This window comes from Sinocyclocheilus grahami, unplaced genomic scaffold, assembly GCF_001515645.1.
Source record: "Sinocyclocheilus grahami isolate Dianchi unplaced genomic scaffold, SAMN03320097.WGS_v1.1 scaffold382.1, whole genome shotgun sequence".
Classification (NCBI taxonomy): domain Eukaryota; kingdom Metazoa; phylum Chordata; class Actinopteri; order Cypriniformes; family Cyprinidae; genus Sinocyclocheilus; species Sinocyclocheilus grahami.
Genome location: NW_015505561.1, coordinates 548,327 through 571,913, shown reverse-complemented (window position 1 = coordinate 571,913; position 23,587 = coordinate 548,327). Strand labels below are relative to the sequence as shown.

The 23,587-nt window shown below is 36.2% G+C and overlaps 1 protein-coding gene across 1 annotated transcript in view; it reads left to right on the top strand.

The window, feature by feature from the left end:
- Positions 1-23,174, top strand: part of LOC107549820 (glypican-1-like) — a 79,003-nt gene extending 55,829 nt beyond the window's left edge. Inside the window, exons 3-9 of the mRNA XM_016230996.1 lie at positions 4,766-5,157; positions 18,196-18,361; positions 18,907-19,037; positions 19,200-19,316; positions 20,348-20,478; positions 20,705-20,880; positions 22,706-23,174. Coding sequence (XP_016086482.1) covers positions 4,766-5,157; positions 18,196-18,361; positions 18,907-19,037; positions 19,200-19,316; positions 20,348-20,478; positions 20,705-20,880; positions 22,706-22,914 — 1,322 coding nt within the window. The 3' untranslated portion in view covers positions 22,915-23,174. The remainder of the gene's footprint in view (positions 1-4,765; positions 5,158-18,195; positions 18,362-18,906; positions 19,038-19,199; positions 19,317-20,347; positions 20,479-20,704; positions 20,881-22,705) is intronic.
- The last annotated feature ends 413 nt before the right edge of the window (positions 23,175-23,587 follow it).

Here is a 23,587-nt window from a genome sequence, read left to right as displayed (position 1 = left end):
GGTGGAGGCCGCAGGAGGGCACCCTCGGCGACGAGCAGACAGAGGGGCTGCAGCTGGCGGTGGGGTGCAGACAGCAGCAGACCGCCAGGGCAGGATGTGTCGAAACGCCTCCGTCTGCTTCTGCGCGGCGGAGAACTGTTGGGCAAAGCCCTCCACTGCTTCACCGAAAAGGGGGGCCTGGGAGATCGAGGAGTCCAGGAAGCGATGCTTGTCGGCCTCCCTCATATCCGCCAAGGTCAGCCATAGGTGGCGCTCCTGGACCACCAATGTGGACATCGTCTGACCCAGGGCCCGCGCAGTGACTTTCGTCACCCTAAGCGCGAGGTCCGTCGCCGTGCGCAGTTCCTGCAGCACACCTGAGTCAGCACCACCCTCGTGCAACTGCTTCAACGCCACGCCAACTGTCATTGGCTTGTTTAGTTAACACTCAAAGGTGATTGGGCTCTTGGGCGAGATCCCAATTCGTCAGTCACTGACGTAACGTAGAACGTGACTGACTGAATGGGAACTGAAACTGTTTAATTACCAACATTCTTTGTATTTATATCAAATATCTTTGTGTGGGTGTATGTGTGTGTCCTGGTTCCCTATGTTATGGGGACCAAATGTCCCCATGTGGAAACGAGATTATAAATCATACAGAATTAAGTTTTTTGAAAATCAAAAAATGCAGAAAGTTTTGTGTGAGAGGTAGGTTTAGGTGTAGGGTTAGGGGATAGAAAATACAGTTTGTACAGTACAAAAACCATTATGTCTATGGAATGTCCCCATAATGATAGGAATATCTGTGTGTGTGTGTGTGTGTGTGTGTGTGTTCCACAGAACAAAGAAACTCATACAGGTTTGGTACAACATGAAGCTGAGTAAATAATAACACTACAGAATTTTCATTTTTGTGTGAACTGTCCCTTTAAGGCTCATTCACACCAAGGACAACAAGAACGATAATAACACAGAGGAACAATATCATTGGAATCACTTTCAGAACAATTTTTTCCAGATATTGAACAATAGCATCATTTATAGCCAAGCAGAATCCACCCAACTTTTAACAGCTTGAGTATTTAATGCGGCAGACCAAAAACTGCAGCACCCTCTTACAATAAACAATAAACGAAAATAGTTATGGTTATAGTTATTGTTCCTGTTGTGAACTGGCCGGCTAGCAGAATATCATAATCTTTGTTTGGAAAATATGATGTCTTAGAATGGTCCTTACTAATAGAGCTTCAAAGTTCTGTGTGTGCGTGCATTCATTTAAAATATTGAATAAAATGAGGGAGGGCTGGCACTCCTTTAATTTAGTCATTCAGCACATTGTCAGAATACACAAATACAATTACATGTAATCACATTCAAATCCCTCTCTTCTTTCATCCCTTTCTCTCTCTTCTCTCCTCTCATTCCATCACTCTGTGGTCCCCAGGTGCTTGTCTCTCCATCACGGGCTCGGCCGCAAATTAACAGCCCGGCGTGTTCTGTTACGATGTCGCTGATATCATTACGCCCGCGTGCCTGTCAGAGAGATAGATGGAGGAGAGGGAGAACGAGCGAGAGAGAGAGAGTGCGCAATGAGGGGTGTAGTGAGGGGGTGGAGGGTCAGAGGAGTGTGACAGGAATATAAAGAACTGAGTATCTACCTTTCATGTCCTTTCTTTTTTTCTTTTTTGATATCAGTTTCTCTTTATTCAAAGTCTGGATGTTTTCTCACCTTATACAGTGATCCCAAAATATAATCAGACACTTAAAGGTATAGTTCACCCTAAAATGGAAATTCCGTCAACATCTTCAAAATATCTTATCAAAATAATATAATGTATACATTGTATACATTACACATGAAAATTTGTAATCAATCATTAAATGTTATTATATAACAATTAAATATTGAATATATGTGACCCTGGACCACAAAACCAGTCATAAGGGTCAATTTTTTTTCGAAATTATACTTATAAATAAGCTTTCCATTGATGTATGGTTTGTTAGGATACGACAATATTTGGCCGAGATACAACTATTTGAAAATCTGGAATCTGAGGGTGCAAAAAAAATCAAAATATTGAGAAAATCGCCTTTAAAGTTTTCCAAATGAAGTTCGAAGCAATGCATATTAATGTATTCCAATACTGAAAGCAGTTTTAGATGCTTTATTTATTTATTTAATTTAATGTAATTTTTCTTTATTTTTTGTGGAAATCATTATACTTTTTTTCAGGATTCTTTGATGAATACATAATTAAAAAGAACAGCATTTATTTTAAATATATATCTTTTATAAAAACATAAATGTCTTTACTGTCACTTTTGATCAATATAATGCAGTGTTTCTCAAACTTTTTTGGTCACACCTCCCTTTAAACCTTTAAAAAATTCTGGCACCCATTAAAATAATAAGCCATAAAAATAATCAATATTGATATGGGTCATTACTTGTACATTTTAAGTTGAATTTAACTGAATACATATTAATGTGGGAGGAACAATGAGACATTGAACTTTAGCTGTTTAAAGTGAAATTAATTATATTGTTTTACTTTTCACATTTTTTAAATAGTTTGAGATCAAAACTATTGTTATGCCCCTAGAAAGAAAAAATACACAAGGCCTGTAATATTTGCGCCCTACAGGCTGTCATGTTGTGAATCAAGTGTTTGCAGACCCTAAAAACCTGCATTCAGAGTGAAGACAGATTCATCTGGGTCAGTGATAGTAGCACACTTTGGAGAGGCTTTTATTGAAATAAAAATATGAGACGTGAGAAAGCATCCATTGAAGCATGAAGAGATCAAATGGATGTGGGGTCCTCATAATGTAGTTGGATGTGAATGTGATGAGATTTAGACAAGAGTCCAGTAACAATCATTTCATCAAAAAAGTGCAGCTGGAAAAACCAATGGCCAGTGAACTGTTTAATATAAATGTTTTGAAATGCTTAATCAAGTCTGTGTGAATTATGCTTTATGTATAATTCGTTTGGCCATTTCAAAAGCATGATTAATGTGAACTTAATCAGATGTAGGGCACAAAAAGGTCTTATTTACAGCGCACTGCTCTGTATTTCATCATGAATGTATTAGTACAGACATAATCCCATTGGTTTGGAGAAGCGGTGTAGGTTTTAGAATGATTAATTTTGACCTGGTTTGGGTTCACCGTTAGGATTTGTTGTGCTTCTGGTGTGTTTGTGTGTGTTATAAATGTGCAGACCCATGGCTGAATTTATACACTCTTATATACACTTTCTTTCTGTACTTGAACAGTCTCTTGTGGGTAATGTGGGATTGATTGATGTGTGATCGGGTTATTGGGAGCTCATGATATCACTGTATTACATAACACAATTCATACTAATCGACTTTCTCTCTGAACATTTTTGCCTTTGTGTGTGTGTGTGTGTGTGTGTGTGTGTGTGTACCGGGTATTTATCACATTATGGGGACCAATTGTCTCCACAAGGATAGTAATACTAGTATATTTTGACCTTGTGGGGACATTTTTGTGGTCCCCATGAGGAAACAAGCTTATAAATCATACAGAATGAGTTTTTTTGAGAAAGTAAAAATGCACAAGGTTTCCTGTAAGGGGTAGCTTTAGGTGTAGGGTTGGTGTAGGGCTATAGCACATACAGTTTGTACAGTATAAAAACCATTACGCCTATGGAATGTCCCCATAAAACATGGAAACACAACATGTGTGTGTGTGTGTGTGTGTGTGTGTGTGAAAAAACTCATTCATATTTCTCTCATTGCTTTTCATTGTGCTAGTACACAAACTACACAACTGACTATTGTCTAGCTATTTATTTTATCTACTGATGTGTTTCAGTATGTCATGTGAGTTTATGTGGGGATAAATAGCTTGAGCTAAGTGAATAAACATAAATATGTCAAGAATGATTTTGGTACATTTCCCATAGATATAGTGCCTCATCCAAATCAGATTTATTACAATTGTAAAGAAGTATATTCTGAGTTGTTTGGTAAGGAAGTTCGTTTCTGCCACGGGATTAATAAAAAAATTAAAAAGGTAATTGTGACTTTTTATCTCACGATTCAGACTTTATTATTGGAATTCTAAAAAAACAAAAAATGAATTGCTAGATAAACTCCAAGAAATTCCAAGAAAAAACAAAAAAACCCTGCAAAGTCACAATTACCTAATTTTTTTGTTGCAATTAGTCACTGTTTTTTTTTCTTCTCAGAGATAAATTGAGCTAAAAAGTTGCATTACCTTTTTTTCTGTGGTAGAAGCGGGCTTCCATAGTTTGACTTTAAATTTTTTAAATGTTGCATAGTATGAAGCTGTTTTTGCACTGATGTCAGACTTGTTCATTTGTTATTAATAATCTGGGTACATTCATCAAGTTTCCAATAAAAAAAGGAAATAATCAAATGAGATGAAGTACATGACATTTGTAAAATATTTAATTCAAAAATAGACAATACTGCATGCTTATGTAATTTTTTTTGTTTTTGTGTACATGTTCATGTTATTTGTTGTACTTAAATATAAATCTATCTATTAATACTTTTTGGACAAAAAAATTAAAATATAAATATATAATAAAATATAAATAAATATTAAATAAATATATATTTTATGTGATATATATAATATATATTATTATATATACAAGTTATAATGTAAAATATTGGTCACCTCATTAATTCAGGATAATGTTTTTTAAAATTAGGAGTGTTAGCCTTGAGCTTTCCAAACTTGAAGAGCTGCTCTAATGATGTTCTTGCGTGTGTGTTTCCAGATTATTTTTTGGAGCTGTTGAACCGTTCTGAAGCGTCGCTCCAAATCTCTTTCCAGGCCGGGTTTGGATCTCTCTTCTCCCAAAACGCAAAGGTGTTTCAGGATCTGTACTCCGACCTTTGGCACTACTACCGAGGGTCCAACGTCAATCTCGAGGAAGCCCTGAATGAATTCTGGGCCCGTCTGCTGGAAAGACTCTTTAAAGCTTTAAACGCTCAGTACATTATTGGAGAGGAGTATCTGGAGTGCGTAGCCAAGCAATCAGAAACACTGAAGCCATTTGGAGACACGCCGAGAGAGCTCAAGACCAAAATCACACGCACGGTTATTGCAGCCAGAACGTTTGCGCAGGGTCTGGTGATCAGCGGCGAAGCCGTCCGAAAGGTTTCACAGGTAGGTGAACTTCCACTCTCTGTGTCTTCTTGTGTTTCCATAATGTTTTTTCCCAACAAGCCAAGACCTCAATGTACATAAAGACATTTTGACAAGCTTTTTTTTCACAGCCTCTGGTCACTGCGTCTACTTTTAATAACAGCATACAAGTTTGGAAGGGCATGAGGTTGCCTAAATAATCATAACATTTGCAATTTGGTGTGAGCTATGCCTTTAAACATCAACTATTTTGTGATTTGCTGTGATTTCTTCTCTTTACACAGCATTTCAGTTGTCCTTCACCTGGCTAGATATTTCAGAGACATTTCCTTCTCAGTATTCATTGCATTCATAATTCATACCTGTGGAAATGTACAAACCCAATACCTCCTACTAGAGCCAAGACACAAACAGACACAAACGCAGGTGCATGTAGAAGCATCGCGGTAAAAAGTGTAGGATCAATGCATTAGGAAACACGACGCAATGAATATCCCCGAGTCTTCGGCAATCAATGTACATATAAACACACCCACACACAAAACACTGACACAACTATAATTAGTTATAGTCGTGTCTATCCAATTAATGCTGACATTAGACAGACATGCTCTCACTGTAAAGCACAGCTGCTGCCTTTATAGGTTCATCCTAACTGCACATTTAGTTTCTTGTAAAGATCGTTCATAGTTGTTTGAAATCCTTGGATTGGATTGGTTCAACAACAGTTGCAGATTAATAAAATGTAGTTAACTATCTCAGATCTTTTCAAATATATGATTAAATGAGTTTATAGATATGAGTTATTGTGTATGGCACACAAACAATCAGATTATGATCTCAATTTTTTTTTACATTAGTAAAAGATATCATTCTGGGTAAGGCTTTCTCATTCTGTCCCTTGAAACTTCTCTTAGAAAGAAATACTTCACCCAAAAATGAGCAATCTGTCATTATTTACTCACTATCATTTTGTCCAAACCCGAGGTAAGTGTTCCAAACCATGTTGAACCATGCTGCTTGTTTCCATTCAAGGAAAATTGAGAGTCGTTCATACAGTTCCACAAAGGCTTAAATACATATTACATTCTCACTGATAAATGATAGATATTTGATTTATTTTTTGTTGTTGTTGTCCACTCTGGTTCATGTGTTGTTTACTTCTCATTCTTTTCCTCTGCTTTTCTTCTCCTCTTCTCAATTCTCTTCTCTCCTGAAATCTAAATGAGTAGTGAAGGGAACGTAACTCTGTGTCTGACCTCTTCAAAGTAAGTCAAGGTTGACCACACAGAGAAACTGCCAGCACTGCATATTGAAAAGGGCAATGTATGCGTGTGTGTGTATGAACTGAGGTGGGGGAAATGATTGATTTGCCAGTTCCGGTCTGTTTTGTCCGACCAAGAGATGTCTTTTAACCCCATCACGTAAGAGGGAAAGAAAAATTCCAAAACCTAGTGAGCTGCCCACCATTCTAAGACAGCAGCACATGTATGTCAAGTTAAGTCATTTATATAGTGCTTATACAATCCAGTTTGTCAAAGCAGCTTTACATTGTTAAACAGGAAAATAATGTTTCAGTGATGCAAACAAAATTCAATTGTGCTGTAAAGCAGCTCTAAAACGAGGGCAATAAACAGTACTAAGTTCTTCCCTCATTCTGATTACCGTATTGGCCCGAATATAAGACGACCCTGATTATAAGACGACCCCCCTTTTTCCAGATGTACCTTTTGGAAAAAGGCTTTTTAAAAACCAAATCTTGTTTTTTCTCAGTAAAACACATTTTGTCTTCAATTATTTTCATATTGCATATTTTTCCTATTTTAATTTTTGTTTTGAAAGTATGGTAAAAACTGGTAAAATGTACCAACAATCACATTTAAAAAATATACACTTTTTCATATGCCATAAAAAAAACAAAAACAGGTAGCCCATCTGATTTAAGACATTTAGGCTATCCATCTAATAGTAGCCTACCAAAATCTTATTAACAGTAGAAGTTAAATCTTACTGTAGTCTTCAAATCTGGGTACTGTCTTACGTTTTAAAATCACAAAGGGAGTTTGGTCCCATCAGGCTAATGTGACAGTCACGACTCATGCAACTGTAAGGTTTTCTTTTTCTTTTATTTTTACTCGCGATCTTTACAACACGCATTACATTACGTATTTCATGGCACACTCGTTTTATGCGTAATTGGCGCCACCTATTGTTGTGGGTGTATTATTGACATGTCAAAGTCTAGAGCATGACTATAAGATGACCGCGTTTTTTCAGATGTATTTCCAAGAAAAAAACATTGTCTTATATTCGGGTCAATACGGTACTTAAATTTGTACAATTAGTATTAATATAATGTGGCCACAATTTGCTAAAACAAGGCAACATTTTAGTATTATGCGGGCACAATTTACTAAAACGAGAGAACAAATTAGTACAGAAGTGGCCACAATTTACTGTACTAAAGCGAGGGTTACGGTGCAATGCCAATGGCAATTAAAACCAGGGAACAGTATGTTAATAAAAAATACAGTATATTTCTTATCACTCCCACCTTGTGTTCCATCATGAATTCATCCCCCCCCCCCCCCCCCCCCCCCCCCAGATACTTCTGTTGCGTAAAATGTGTAGCATGCATTTTTATATTCAATATATTTCTCCACCATCTTAGGTTTATTTTTTCCCACTGAGCTTGGTGCAATGCATTCTGGGATTTTCTGTTGTACTATTTTATCGTGTATGACATCAAAGTACCGTGAGAGCTATAGAGAGCAGACACCCCTTATGCTTTCGAATCGCTCTCGCGGTACTTTGATGTCATACACCGATCGGTCTGCGCAGCACCGCTTCAAGTCGAACACACCTAATATGTACCTGTATTTGCATCACTTTGACTATTCTCTGTAGATCCCACCTTCTCACGCGCCACGGTCGGTCGATTATGCACAATGCCTGAATGTTATTGGTCAAAATACTTTTCGATCATTACCTTCAGCTATTATGAAAACAAGAAAACAAAGCAAAAACCTGGATATTTTAGGCAATAAAGAAATCCTGGCCAGGACGTATCTGGGAAAAAGGTCACCCTATTTTATAATAGAAAGTTGAACTCTAGTAGTGTTGTTTTTCTCTTATATATTCTTCCTGTTAAATAATCAGTCTTTCATTCAGTTCTGTTCTGAACTCATCATTTATTCATTCATCATGCTCACCAATTCCTTTAATGGATTGTTCCGGGTTCAATGCAAGTTAAGCTGCATCGACAGCAATTGTGGCATAATGTCGATTACCATATAAATGAATTTAGACTCATCCCTCAGTGTTTTTTAAGCAACAATCATGGTTATAGTAACACAATTACAATAGAAGTAAAGTAAAATCTAAATTATGTGTTTTGAGGTGGGAGTACTTTTATTAGGTGAATGATTGTCTGGTTACTGACATAATAATTCCTGTGGATGGAGTTTGCTTCGCCAAAAACTGTTTTTAAGATTACATGAGCTTTGAAAGGACTAAAAACAGTACAGCAAAAAGAGTGTGAAGCTTTGAATCAGTTTTTAGTGTTATTTATGTACTATTATAGTTTTTAGCTTTTATTTTTAGATTTTCAGTTTTCATTTAAATTTTAGTATTTTGTTATGTGCTTTTGTAATTTTTATTAGTTTTTGTTATATTTATATTACTGTTTAGGTTTCATTTTTATTTTTTAGTTTAGTTTCAGTTTTTGTCAAGTTATTTTTTGCCAAGGCAAATTTTACTTTAGTTTACATTTTACATCTAATATTTACATATTATTTAATTTAAACTAATTTCAGTTAACAAGAATGTTTTTAATAGTTTTAGTTTCTGACTTCAGTAGTATATATATATTTTTTTTTTTTACAAACTATGGAAATCAGTGGGGACCAGCAACAGTTTTGTTACCCACATTCTTCAAAATATATTTTTTTTATGTTCAACAGAAGATAGAAACTCATGACGATTATGAGAAATTTTGAATTTTTGGTGGTCAATTGATCTAAAAATGTCTGCCGCAAAGAGGCGACCTACTCCATGTAAAATATAACAGTTTGTGTTAGGCTACTGAAATTATTTTCTGTGCTACTCAACAACATTATACCACCAAATGGATAACTTGTAACTTGTTTGGGGTCATTCAGGTTGACTACACAAAGATCAAAAAGAAAGAAAGAGTTTTAGAGGAAAGAAAGCAAAAGAACAAGTATTATAGGGGAGTATTAGCCCCAAATAAAAGAAGGACATGAAAGAATAAAAGAAAAGAAGCACAGCTGGTCTTCCCTTCTTTTCTATTTTTTTTTTTACAAACTATGGAAATCAGTGGGGACCAGCAACAGTTTTGTTACCCACATTCTTCAAAATATATTTTTTTTATGTTCAACAGAAGATAGAAACTCATGACGATTATGATAAATTTTGAATTTTTGGTGGTCAATTGATCTAAAAATGTCTGCCGCAAAGAGGCGACCTACTCCATGTAAAATATAACAGTTTGTGTTAGGCTACTGAAATTATTTTCTGTGCTACTCAACAACATTATACCACCAAATGGATAACTTGTAACTTGTTTGGGGTCATTCAGGTTGACTACACAAAGATCAAAAAGAAAGAAAGAGTTTTAGAGGAAAGAAAGCAAAAGAACAAGTATTATAGGGGAGTATTAGCCCCAAATAAAAGAAGGACATGAAAGAATAAAAGAAAAGAAGCACAGCTGGTCTTCCCTTCTTTTCTCTCTAGTCGTTCCTGCATTTTATCCATTTTTATTAAGGACGACGTGTGCTCCCTGTGACTTCAGAAGTAGGCCAGTCGCCTCACATCTTTCTCCACACACTGGGAGGAGCGCAGCCATATTTCTTTCTAATTACTAAAGAGAAGATCGTCTGTAAAGAGAGCACATCTAGATTGCACTGTGACCCCGACCACATACACACATCCCTCATCAGACTTGCCATTTAAGGACAGAAGAACAAGTAGAGCCTTATAAATCAGATGACGGACGGGAAGACATTGGCAAGAACTTTAAGCATATGTTAATGAATGAATAAATCAAGCAAAAGTGGAAACTCTTTTAAAATACCATGGCATTACGTAAAAATCCTGTAAATGTATTTTTGGTGGTAATACCATGGTATTCTTTGAAGTAAATTACAGTACAATGTTTACCCTTACAAAAACAAAAAAGCAGGGTGGTGGTATAATGGCATAGGGATGGTATCAGATGTCAATACTATCGTCATTTGAAATATACCATGGTACTAAATGAACGTATTACATGGTATTAGAATAGTACTCCGTTCTGTTTCCAAGAAAACCATGTTCCTCCCATGGTTCATGTTTGAAAAAACGTCGTAGTGCTATGGCTTATTTGGTAATTTGTGAATGCCATCTTATGTTGATATGAAGTACTAAATCATTTGAATATGGTAATCAAACAGCAATAATTAGCGAATGTCTGTTGAATGGATTATGCTGCTGTAGTAGGGCTTTTGTTGGATAAGATGAGCCTTGGCTAAAGAGCTGTTATGTGTGAGCCAGGACAATCCGAGTGCAAGCACAAAAGTTTATTAAAACACAAATACAGATAATCCAAGCCAAGAACCAGGGTGCAATCCACATAGGGGTATCAGGAACATAATCCACACAGAGAAAGCAAGAGAGCATCAACTGGGAACACGCATACGGGAACAACGACCGACAAACAACAACTGAAGCACAGACCTTAACAAGCTAATGACACACAGGTGGGAGTAATCACAACAATGAGTACAGGCAAAGGTTTATGGGAAATGTAGTTTGTGATGGAATGGCAAAGTAGTAGTAAGAAGTGCCCCATGGTGGAGCTCACAGGCACTCCAGCTGGTGATCGTGACACTAGCAGACGAACGCAGCGGACCTCACAGGACCAGGCCTTCTGCTTTTGAACACAGATTCATCACAGCTGGGAATATGGAAACAAGGCATTATGACGCAATTGTTTTGGCTTTTAGGGTCCATTGAATGCAGAAAGTAATGATAGAGTGGCTCAGACGATGTCAGTTGTGATGTGCGTGTTAACATTGCTAATTTCACTACAGAAAAAGCATCTAAGCATCATTATTTCAGAAAATAGCATTCACAAGTTTTGGGTCAGTTTTTTTTTCTTGTAAGGAAATATATATTTTTATTCAGCAAGGGCCCATTAAATTCATCAAAGGTGACAGTAAAAGAGAGTAAAGAGATTTATAATGTTACAAAACATTTCTATTTAAAATAAATGATATTCTTTTGAACTTTCTATTAGGTTTTCACGAAAATATTTAGCAGAACAACTGTTTTCAATATTGATAATATTAATAAATGTTTCTTGAGCAGCAAATCAGCATATTAGAATGATTTCTGAAGGATCATGTGACACTGAAGACTGGAGTAATGATGCTGAAAATTCAGCTTTGCATCACAGGAATAAATTACATTTTAAATATATTAAATAGACAACTGTTTTTTTAAATTGTAATAACATTTCACAATATAATTTTCATATATATATACAGGTGCATCTCAATAAATTAGAATGTCGTGGAAAAGTTCATTTATTTCAGTAATTCAACTCAAATTGTGAAACTCGTGTATTAAATAAATTCAATGCACACAGACTGAAGTAGTTTAAGTCTTTGGTTCTTTTAATTATGATGATTTTGGCTCACATTTAACAAAAACCCACCAATTCACTATCTCAACAAATTAGAATACTTCATAAGACCAATAAAAAAACATTTTTAGTGAATTGTTGGCCCTCTGGAATGTATGTTCATTTACTGTACATGTACTCAATACTTGGTAGGGGCTCCTTTTGCTTTAATTACTGCCTCAATTCGGCGTGGCATGGAGGTGATCAGTTTGTGGCACTGTTGAGGTGGTATGGAAGCCCAGGTTTCTTTGACAGTGGCCTTCAGCTCATCTGCATTTTTTGGTCTCTTGTTTCTCATTTTCCTCTTGACAATATCCCATAGATTCTCTATGAGGCTCCAGTCTGGTGACATTGCACCCCAAATCATCACAGACTGTGGAAACTTAACACATTTAATACACGAGTTTCACAATTTGAGCTGAATTACTGAAATAAATGAACTTTTCCACGACATTCTAATTTATTGAGATGCACCTGTATGCCTCAATTTATTTCCTGGTTTAAATGGAAAGAAAAAAAACCGACAACAATTTTCATTGTGATTTTCATTGTGACCTCGGGCTTTTGGATCCCACAAAATACAAACAAGTAGTATTATCTTACACCGTTTTGCTGCTCAGCTAAATTTAGCTTTTTATAAGGATGTTTAGATATTTTTGGAGGGCAAGACTAAAATAATGATTTTTTTCAGTGTTATTAGCAGTCTGAAAACCTAAAGTTCCTCTTTATTTCTGAGTGATTCTCTGAATCTGCTTCATGTGGGTTTTACTAATTTACCCAAAGCAGAATATAATTATGGATTGTTCACACAAAGCGTAATGAGAGCAATAAGCTCTGGTGATATTTTTAACCATAGTCTGAACTCTTAAGAGAGCAAGTTATCTTCTCTGAAATTGTCAACCAGTGTTCTGAAATAGTTCAGTGGCACTTCAACTTCATATGATTTGATTGAGTGCCTAGAGAGATACTTTATTGCTGTAAACAAAATGTTGTGAAACAGACAAGGTAGTGATCTAATGTATAAAGTGAATGTGAAACCCCATTTACAACCCATTTTACTTTTGTAATGTGACATATGCCACCATATTAAAATTATTTGACACTGAAGACTGAAGTACTGAATACTGAAAATATTCATAGAAAAAACTGTTATTTAAAATATATATAATATTTATAATAATAATATTTCAGAATATTACTGTTTTTACTGTATTTTGTCAAATAAATGCAGCCTTGGTGAGAGGAAAATTTAAATGACTCAATATTACTAAAGCCCCCATGAGGACTTTGTATCTAATAATAAACAGTTGTTAACAACATTTGCCACCCAGTGGAATAAACTCAGCTTGATTTAAAGGTTTTTTCCATGCAAACAACATACTTCCTAAACCACTTTAGATAAACAGAGTCGACAGTAGCCTATTTAAGCTTAATTAAGTCTAATTTAGTCTGACCTTCTTTGAACTACTTTTGATTTGGGAGGTTTAGTCCAAGAATGTTTAAGAAAAATCTCCCAAAAGTGTTTTCAGTTAATTTTGCACTTGTATCCTGTTCGGTTACTCCAAAGCTTTTGATCAGATTTGCTATGGTCTGTTTGGTATGTTTTCCTGACACATATCCCAGCAGTTCCTTCTAATCATCAGGAATCAGGAATACGTGTAATCTGCTCCCCAGGGTCTCTGATTCGGAGTTGAAATTAATAACGTGAGGCGATATGATGGCAACAGATAAAATGATTACATTAGACACCGTTGCTGACATTAACCTCTAGCTATCATAGCATTAGCTAAACCGCTAATTCTATTAAGTCCATTGTTTTGGGATTTTGGTGCCAAATATGTTCTGGCATATGTGCAGTAGAGTCCTCATCAGGGTGCAAAGGCTGGATGCAAGTAAAATACAGGGCTAGAAATTCTGTGAGTGCTTGGTTTTGATAAACGTAGATATTTAACTCAAATTTATCTGTACATGAAGGATGAGTTCATCTCACACTCTTTTTTTTTACTGTTCTTTCCTCCATCTGCTGTTTCTTTTTTAATCACGGCAATAGGAAACTCAGTCTTTCTGCAAGTTTCAGATCTTAAACCTACAATGTTTAGAATCTCTAGGCACATCTTCTACTAGAGTTCGGAAACTATGACTCATTTCTGCAAATTTGGTTCCTTCAAACAGTTCCACAAACAACTCGGTTATTCTCATGTGTTCCAGTTCAGTCAAATTGAGATTCATTTCACATAAGGTCACGTTGTTGCCTACAGCACTTTACTGGCACATTAAATACACATATTAAACATGGGACTCAGATCAAGCACTTACTGTAGGTCTCCCATTAAAGTAAAGCAAAACATTGAACAGATTTGTTTTTTTTTTGCTAGAATATAAAAATGCAGAAAGAAATGTCACCAGAGGTAAGCAGATGCTTATATATCCTTGAAATATGATCTATGAAAAATAACAGTAAAATATGAAACATGAAATATGGCAGGATTAAATCAACAAACTCCTCCCAAATTTACATTTGCATCTTCATTGTTTTGACATATCAACAATTATAGGTTATACTGACAAATATTAATTAGATATGACTCATTGCCTACATTATAGCACCTGTGGAGTTACATAACCCATACAGACAGTGATGCTGTAAGATACATATTTAATATGTGTGCCTTAAGCATATAATATAGTTCATTAGTCTTAAGCAGCTCCCCCTTGTTTTACATCAGCCATTATATTAATATAAATATAATTTTTAATTAGCAAAATTAGATAACGCCCAGACCATTTCAGTGAGCGAATGGTGAATTTGTAGATTGGTTCAATCAATTGATTCATAAATATTAATATCTCAAGATTGCTGATTGAACGTTCAGCCTCGCATTCCAGAACTGAAGTCCAAGAGGCTCCCAAACGTGGGTCCGGTGTCAGAACTGAGCTGTACACTGGGCAGCAAACTCTCTCTATCCTGCTCTGATCTGATGAATCACAGATGCTTAGAGGCTTTGATGTGCCATATTATCCTCTCTCAACTTATTCTGTCTCTTTGCTTCCCTCTCTCACACTCTCTCTCTTCTTCTCTCCTCACTTTCCCTCCTCCCCAGAGCTTCCTGCGCATCTTCACACATCCTTCTTCTCTCATTCACTACATTTGCCTATTCTCTGTATCTCTCTCATCTGTTTCTCTCTCCTTCTTCTCCTCTCTCCTCATTAAAGAGCGTGTGCTTGAGTCATCCTTCGGGTAACAAGCACTGCCAGGTCTCCCTGAAGGGTGGTGTTTGTGTGTGTGTGTGTGTGTGTGTGTGTAGGAGTCTGATGCAAGTCTTTTTACCTCGGTCCAGTTCAGTTATTTGTCTCAGCGTGTGACAAAAATGTATTTCTCTCTTGATGCTACTTATTTTCACTTTAAAGTGAATTATATGTGCGTATTAATATCTAGAGTGACGTGAATCTGCTAGCCATGTCATGTGGTGCCTTTCAGTCACATTTTATGTCATAGCTGTCATTATATACGTCAAGAAAGAAGAAAGAAAGACTGCTGTTGCTTTTATTTCAATAAACAAGAAGATAATACTAAGTGACACAATGCTACGTTTACATTCCGTCAATAAAGCCACATCAGAACTAACTGTTGACTCCTAGAAACACAAACAGGTTGTGGCATTTTGTTTCCTGAATGAATCTGGGTTTTTTAACAAATCGTTTGAGTGAATGATTCAATGACTCACTTATAAAGACAGTCTGGTGTTTTGTTCCGCAATAAATCTGTGCGCTTGAGTGAATTGTTTGAATGAATGATTCGGCGACTCTCTCATAAAGACATTCAGTGGTTTGTTTCTGAATGAATCAGTGTTTTTGAATACATCGTTGATTCAATTACTTGCTTAAAAAGATAGTCTGGTGTTTTTTTCCGCAATAAATCTGTGTTCTTGAGCAAATCATTTGAGTGAATGATTTAATGACTCACTCATAAAGAGTCAATTGTTTATTTCTGAATAAATCAGTATGTTTGAACAAATTGTTTGAATGAATGATTAAATTACTCGCTTATAAAAACAGTCTGGGGTTTTGTTCCGCAATCCGTGTTTTTGAATGAATCGTTTGAGTGAATGATTGAGAGACTTACTCATAAAGAGTTCAACGAATCCCCTCGAATTTGGGAATTTGTCCCCTCCTACTGGCGTAATGATGTAACCTGCAGACTATTGTGATTGTAATAAGAAGTGAACTGAACTTCTAAATGTCATCTGCACATCTATATATATAAAAAAAAAATAATAATAATAAAAAAACATGAGATTTATGACATGTCCTACATTGGATATCAGATCTTTGTTCTGACATTTTTTTCTGGAGACATCCGTTTTACAGCTTTCCCACAGTATCATGAGGAAAATTTTAGCAATATATGTTGATTCATCCTTGTCCAGAATTCAAACTTTTTTAGTTTTCATCTAGGATTAATAATAGGCAGTGGAGTTTGCTTTTATCCAGCTGAATGCATATGACAGAACTGTAGCTCAGCATTAACTGCACTGATGTCATCTGGGGTTACTTGTCTGATTCTATTTTAATTTAAAAGTGGAATTTACAATGAAATGCAAATTTATTCACACAGCTCGTTTATGTGCAAAAAGGACCCACCACTAAAACTCCACAAGATTCCTTCGCTTTCTGAATGAGTCCTACTCGATAACAAAGGAATGCATGTGATTGCAAATGTTTCATAATCTGATTGCATTAGAGGTTTCGATTGAAGAACGTTAAGAACTGGTTACTTCACACAAATCATTGCAATATACAGCTACGGACATACATTTTTGTGAAACTGGGTCAAAGTTGCTTGTCACAGTTCTGGAATTTAAAAGTGGAATTTACAATGAAATGCAAATTTATTCACACAGCTCGTTTATGTGCCAAAAGGACCCACCACTAAAACTCCACAAGATTCCTTCGCTTTCTGAATGAGTCCTACTCGATAACAAAGGAATGCATGTGATTGCAAATGTTTCATAATCTGATTGCATTAGAGGTTTCGATTGAAGAACGTTAAGAACTGGTTACTTCACACAAATCATTGCAATATACAGCTACGGACATACATTTTTGTGAAACTGGGTCAAAGTTGCTTGTCACAGTTCTGACTGAATGTTTCATGCAGCCTAATGCAGTTAGGACAGAAAGAAAGCAGGCACATTTACATAAATCAAATGTCATGCTGACAGCATTTTTATTTACACCTAAACAAAGACTAGAATTGCTTCCAAAATCCGTGAAATTAGATTCATTTAAACATACAAGCAAATGTCAAGTTTTTCTTTCCTATCCGAACTGCATTACTTTTCCCTAAGGGGCCCTAAATGAATCCCATGCTTTGACATCAGAGGGGTGGAGGTTTCTGATAAAGAGGGAATATTGTGAAAGATGTCTCTGACCTCATGGGGGTTACTCTCATAGAGTGTGTGTAGAAAAGCATCATGGGTATTATGCAATAATCGTACCAAAATGTACCATCCCACATCTTTGGACCTCATGGGAAACTGTAGGAACTGACAGATTTGTTTGCAGGATATAATTATCACATTTTATTACAAAACAATTCACAGGGCATTTTCTTTGGTTACATGAGTCAGCAGGAGCGTCATGCACTCATTATTTTTGAGGGGGCACGAGTTGGGGGGGGGGGAGTGGGGGGGGGGGGTAGTTAATACGACGAGTTTATATTTAATGTGAATTTAACATCGAAAGTTAATGTGAATAAAATCACTGCACGTTAGACTAATCATAACACTTTCATTGTATGCTACAGAGAGAGCAAAGAACATTTACATTATCAAAGAACATTTCCACTGACAGTCTAGTTCAAGCACTCTCAAAAACTCCTTTTAAAAGCACTGAAGCTGTTCACACGGTGAAATTAATATCTTACAGATTTGTACACACATTTGCACTTTGTTGTTTCTGACGAGAGAATTCGCCAGAAAGAGGTATTCAGTCAGTGAGTGAGTGAAGAAAACACCGGCTTTTTAGCGATGACTCATCTGAACACCTCTGATTGGTCATTGCATTCATAAGCTCAACAGCATTGTGTGTGATTGGTTAATGCACAGTGCTGCATAAACTCGTCTGTCTCTTGCTCAGCGTCAGCCAGCGAATGCAGATTTGAATTTAGCAGCTAATGATATGACGCACTGAACGTTCTAATCACGCCGGTGTGATTGTATTAAATATAGAAAATATTAATCGTCTGTTTTTGTCTTTTGGAAGCTGCATTCAAAATTCACTTGGCTCAAAAATCTTTGAATGGGCATGACGCCTCTGTGAGTCAGTATAAATATGCCTCAGCTGTTCTCTTAATTTTTGTTTCTCTCTCACAGGTGTATATGAGCACTGAATGTGTGCACGCCATCATGAAAATGACATACTGTCCTCACTGTAGCGGCGTGGCCTTTGCCAAACCCTGCTCAAACTACTGTAGGAATGTCATAAAGGGCTGCCTTGCCAATCAAGCGGATCTAGACTCTGAGTGGAGGAACTTGGCAGGTAGGCGGGGCCAAGAAGGAGCCTTAATAGAGCAACAGTCAGGTCCTGGAAGTAAAAATTTCAGTCACTTTCTACATTCGGAAATGTATTTTTAGTGATAACATATACACGTTTAAAGACAGACCTGTTGTGAGCTATGAGGTTGTTAAATGAGGGTATATGCAAATATAAATATGTATGGTATGTACAAATTTAAATTGAATAATTTGATGTTTTATTCAGTAATGCCGTTTAAAATGTTTCATGGGGTTGTAGTTATTTTCTTATTTTCAAATACTTTGCTTTAAACCCAATTTTAAATGTTGTGATTTACCTCATAGCTGGTTGGTTTGGTTAATGGCTTAAAATGCTTTAACCAAGACTTTGTAAAAAATCTCCATGGGAAAAATGAATGGAAAAAATACTTCCAGAACCAACACAATGGCACTTTTGCACTCTATTAGAATTCAGATGTATTGTAAAGGCCATGTCAGATTGTCACACATGAGATGGAAGTCCTCTGACAACATATCAACATGATATAAAGACTTTGTGTTTACGTGTAGATGCTATGCTGGAAGTAGTTGACAAACTGAGCCGACCTTACAGTGTGGATTCGGTGGTTCTGTCTCTGCCAAAACGCATTGCTGAAGCTATTCTCTACATGCAAGACAACCTCAACACGTTCAACAATAAGGTCAGTGCTACACTATAAGCCTGTCTGAAAAGACTTAACTTTTATTATATTAAATCATAAATATATCCCAAGTCCTCAACAATTATGATCCTAAAACTTTATTAAACTCCTGCTTATGGAATCTTGAGCTAGCGTTAACCAGAACCCTTTCCTGTTCTTCAGGTGTTTCAGGCATGTGGTTCTCCTGTTCAGAGCTCCAATTCTGAGGACCAGATCAAGCGAGGGACAAACACAGCAGAAGAAGTGAGCGGCACCCCAGGAGCCCAGCTGGAGAAACTGGTGAGAGTGTTTGCATGGTGTGCAGTAGTAGTTTTTGCTTCAGGACTCTGCTTTACATCGGACATCAAGTGGCAACCCAGCACAGTAACAAATGTACAAAATGTACACAAAATGTACTGATGAACACTGATGTTTATTAACCCGTTAAAGGTTGGTGATTTTGATGAGTATCATATTTGATACATAAGGCTTTTATGGCTCATTTAGTATGATATAGAAGAAAATAAAGCTCATACTTGAGGAGGGAAAAAAAATATTTATTTCTAAAAAACAAAATGTATGCAGCTGCTCAAACAAAGCAAAATATGCAATTTGGTCCGGTTGCTAATATTTATATGGCCAAAAAGTAAAATTAATTTCTAATAGTTTGTAAAGTAAATCAATGAGATTTTTATAACAGTATATAAATATCAGTTGTCAGTCTATATCTCCCAATATTACGTCTTAGTAAAATGTTATTTAAATGCTTAGTTGTAAAATTTTTGATTTTATTGTGGAGGGAAAAACATATAATGCTATGCCATACAGTGATGATTGAGAGATGGACAAATAAACATTATTTAATGGCCTGATGTATGATATTTGATACTTATATTTTAATATGTAATAGATTTCACTTCAAAAAGACACGTGAACCATGACCTGAAGAAATATGTTTTTAAAATGATACTAAAAGGCCTTTTACTTGCTAAAAAGAATAAACAATCAATCAGACCACAGAAGGCATGTAGTAGGTTGTGTACAACAGTTTTTTTTTTAGCAAACTTTTGATAATTTATAGGACTTAAACATTTGCATATCAAATATGACACAATAGGCTTTATAGGGTTAATATTACTGTGAACTGCACACGCTCAGTAATATGCAAAATGATAAATGTCACCATATGCTGAGTAGGAACATTTTGTAAATGCATAAACAACAGCTGAAGTGTTATTTATTTTATTATTTGTAATTATAAATATTTTTTCGTTGCTGTCTATGACCCTGTTTGTGAGATCACATTTTCCATCCCATTTTCTTTCTCTCAGTTATCCGATGTGTCCAGAATGTTGCGGGATATGATGCAGTACTGGGTCCATTTGCCCAGAAAACTGTGTGTGGATCGCGAGTCTGGACCGAGTGAAACAGACAGATGTTGGAACGGAATGAATGTGGATAGGTAAATGCACATAAACAGCTCATTCAGCCTCATTCATGTACAGTGACTACAAAATTATTTTATAGCAATTTTATAGTACAAAATCTGCAGCTTTTCAAAAGCTGGGGAACACATATATCACTTATCAATCACAAAATGTGTACTCAGTTCTTAGTTTTTTTTTTACTGTCTGTCTGCCTCTCAAACACATCATATTCATCTTTCTTGTTGTGTTGTGTTCTGTCAGGTATCTGCCAGACGTGATGGGAAACGGATTGGCCAGTCAGATCAATAATCCTGAGGTGGAGATTGACATTACAAAACCAGACATGACTGTACGCAAACAGATCATGCAGCTTAAGATAATGATCAACCGACTGAAGTACGCCATCAATGGAAATGATGTGGACTTCCAGGACACCAGTGAGTATACACATACACTTGGAGTCTTTCAGGAAGAAATTAATACTTTTATTCAGCAAGTAACAGTATAGACATTTATAATGTTCCAGTTATTAAATAAAGGCACTTTTGAACTTTCAAGGAATCCTGAAAAAAAAAATTAATTACAGTTTCCACAGAAATATTAAGCAGCACAACTCTTTTTTTTCAACATTGATAATAATAAATGTTTCTTGAGCAGCAAATCAGCATATTAGAAGGATTTCTGAAGGATCATGTGACACTGAAGACTACTGAAGTAATGACTACTGACAATTCAGCTTTGGCCATGACATCAATAAAGACATTTAAAATATATTTAAATTCATTATATTTCTTAAATATCAGTTAGGGGTTCAAGTGCGTAGCTCTGAAACCCTATTGTAATTGTTAGAATGGCCAAGGATCAGCAATCTCCATGTAAAAACTGATCAGGCAGACCAAACCGTAAGTCGTAGAGGCTTGAAACTTAGAGGGATGATAGTACTCACACCGTCTACAACATCACCAAGGCTCACCCCAATCGGCCTGACGGGGGCGCTACAGCGATCAAGAGTACGAAATCGCTCATAACTCCTAAGCCGTTAGTCTCAGGCTCAAGTGTCTTATATCGTTGGAATCCTTGGCTCACGCCCGGATTGTCTCGGTTGTGGACAAAAAGATCAAACAACTTTGCCTCTAGGACCACTGCTGTTAATCAAATCGTTCTTTAAATATTTGACATTATTTAAAAAAAAAAAAAACGACTTTTGCGAGCTACTCCTAGGTTTTACACTCAACTTAAAAAAAACAACAACAAAAAAAACGTATAATTCTCTGGGTCAATAATTATAAAAAAAAATATTGAACTTTCCCCTTTGGATAGCTATAACAGGGTCATTTAGAAAATGGGCATGGCCAAATATACCCCAAAGCCTATAAATCCTAAATGAAAAACTCAAAACTTCACAAAGCTGGGTGAGCACATGTTGCAGTACAATTCTCTGGACCCTGTAGGTCAATATCAAAAAAAAAAAAAGTTCAACTTTAGACTCTGGTTAGCTATAACAGGGTCATTTTTAAAAGAAGTGTGGCCAAATATACCCCAAAGCCTATAAATCCTAAATGAAAATTCAAAACTCTTTAACACTCATAAATGTTAGAAATCATATTTTTTCTATGGGACATTATCTGGATTTGCCAAAATAGCTTTATTTAATCATTGATATAGGTGGTTACAGTCAGACTTGCTAAATAATATGTAATGTGTTTTTTTCATTTGTACTTAAATGCCTTAACGTGCTTGAATCCCGATAATCACTGCTTGCAATGTAAAATTTGGATCACTTAAAAATCTTACTGAACCCAAACGTTTGAATGGCAGTGTATAAGAAGGTTGCTGTGGATTTCACTATGGAAAATAGTAAATTATTAATTCTTAAAGTCAATGACATTAAGTCAACAGTTTAATAGTGATCCATCATTGCTGATTTGACTCTATAACAACAGCCATTAGTTTCTGTAAATTGCTTGTTCACAATTCAAGAATTTTCCAGAATCCCCAGTTTGAGAAACAACAAGTTAAATGACTGTACATTTAAAACATCAGCTAACTGTTAGCTGTTAAATTGTAGTTTAACTTACTAAAATGAGTCAGATTCAAAACTAATTTAAAAACATCTACTTGTCAGGCTACAAAAACTTAAGTTAAGTTAGAAGTGCAGCTATTTTAAATTAGTTACTCTTCGATCCTGGAATGTAGCTTCATCATTGCTGTGGAACGTCTCACTTCAGCTCATGAATCTCCCCATTGTGTTCTCATCTTTAGGTGATGATATCAGCGGTTCAGGAAGTGGAGTGTGTGCCGACGATCAGTGTTCTCGTGATACACGTTTATCGGCCCCAAACACGGACAAACCCAATGTATACGGCTATCCGTCAGAGAACAAGAAGGTGGTGAAAGGAAGAAGCAGCCAGAACCTTCCTTGCGTCAGCCTCTGCCTTCTCTCACTGGTCACAGTCTTGCTCAGGCGATAATTGACAGGCAATTCCACCAACTGGGACTGAATACAGGACTGGGTTGGATTGTGGAGGGGCGGGGTTAGTCACATTGCCAAAACAAACATGCAAACATCAACAGAAACTGGCAATCACTTTTTTTGTCTTGAATAAGAACACCATGGAATATTCATAGATCTGTGTACTTTTTTGTATCTTATTTGATATATGACACCCCTAGAGCTGGTCTTTTGCTTGTCTTTATGTCTGTGGTGAAAAAGTTATCTGAGAATGTGCCAGTCTGTAACAATAGCTAAGAAAATCCATCCCAACAAACAAAACATGCTGGTTTTTCCTTATTCAAAAATCATTTTAGATTATATTTATTTATAAAATTAAGATCCATAGCTTTAAGTCGTCTCTGGCCCCTCAAGCTTGAGAATGTCCTTCAACACTCGATCAAAGTGAACAAAACATCTAAAAGAACCGTGTGTTCTTCTTATCTTTGTTTTAAGGCTTTTCTAATCATAAAAACAAGCTTTACTGAGTCTTGTTTCATGAAGACCAGCTGTCTCACGCTCTCTGTTTCTCTCTCTCCCATTTATTGTACTAGTTTCTGCACTCCGCTTTGCAAATGGGTTTCAGGGGCCATTTTAAAGAAAATGCAACATGTATTTACTCTGGATGTAAATAAACGTGTACTAACCACAGT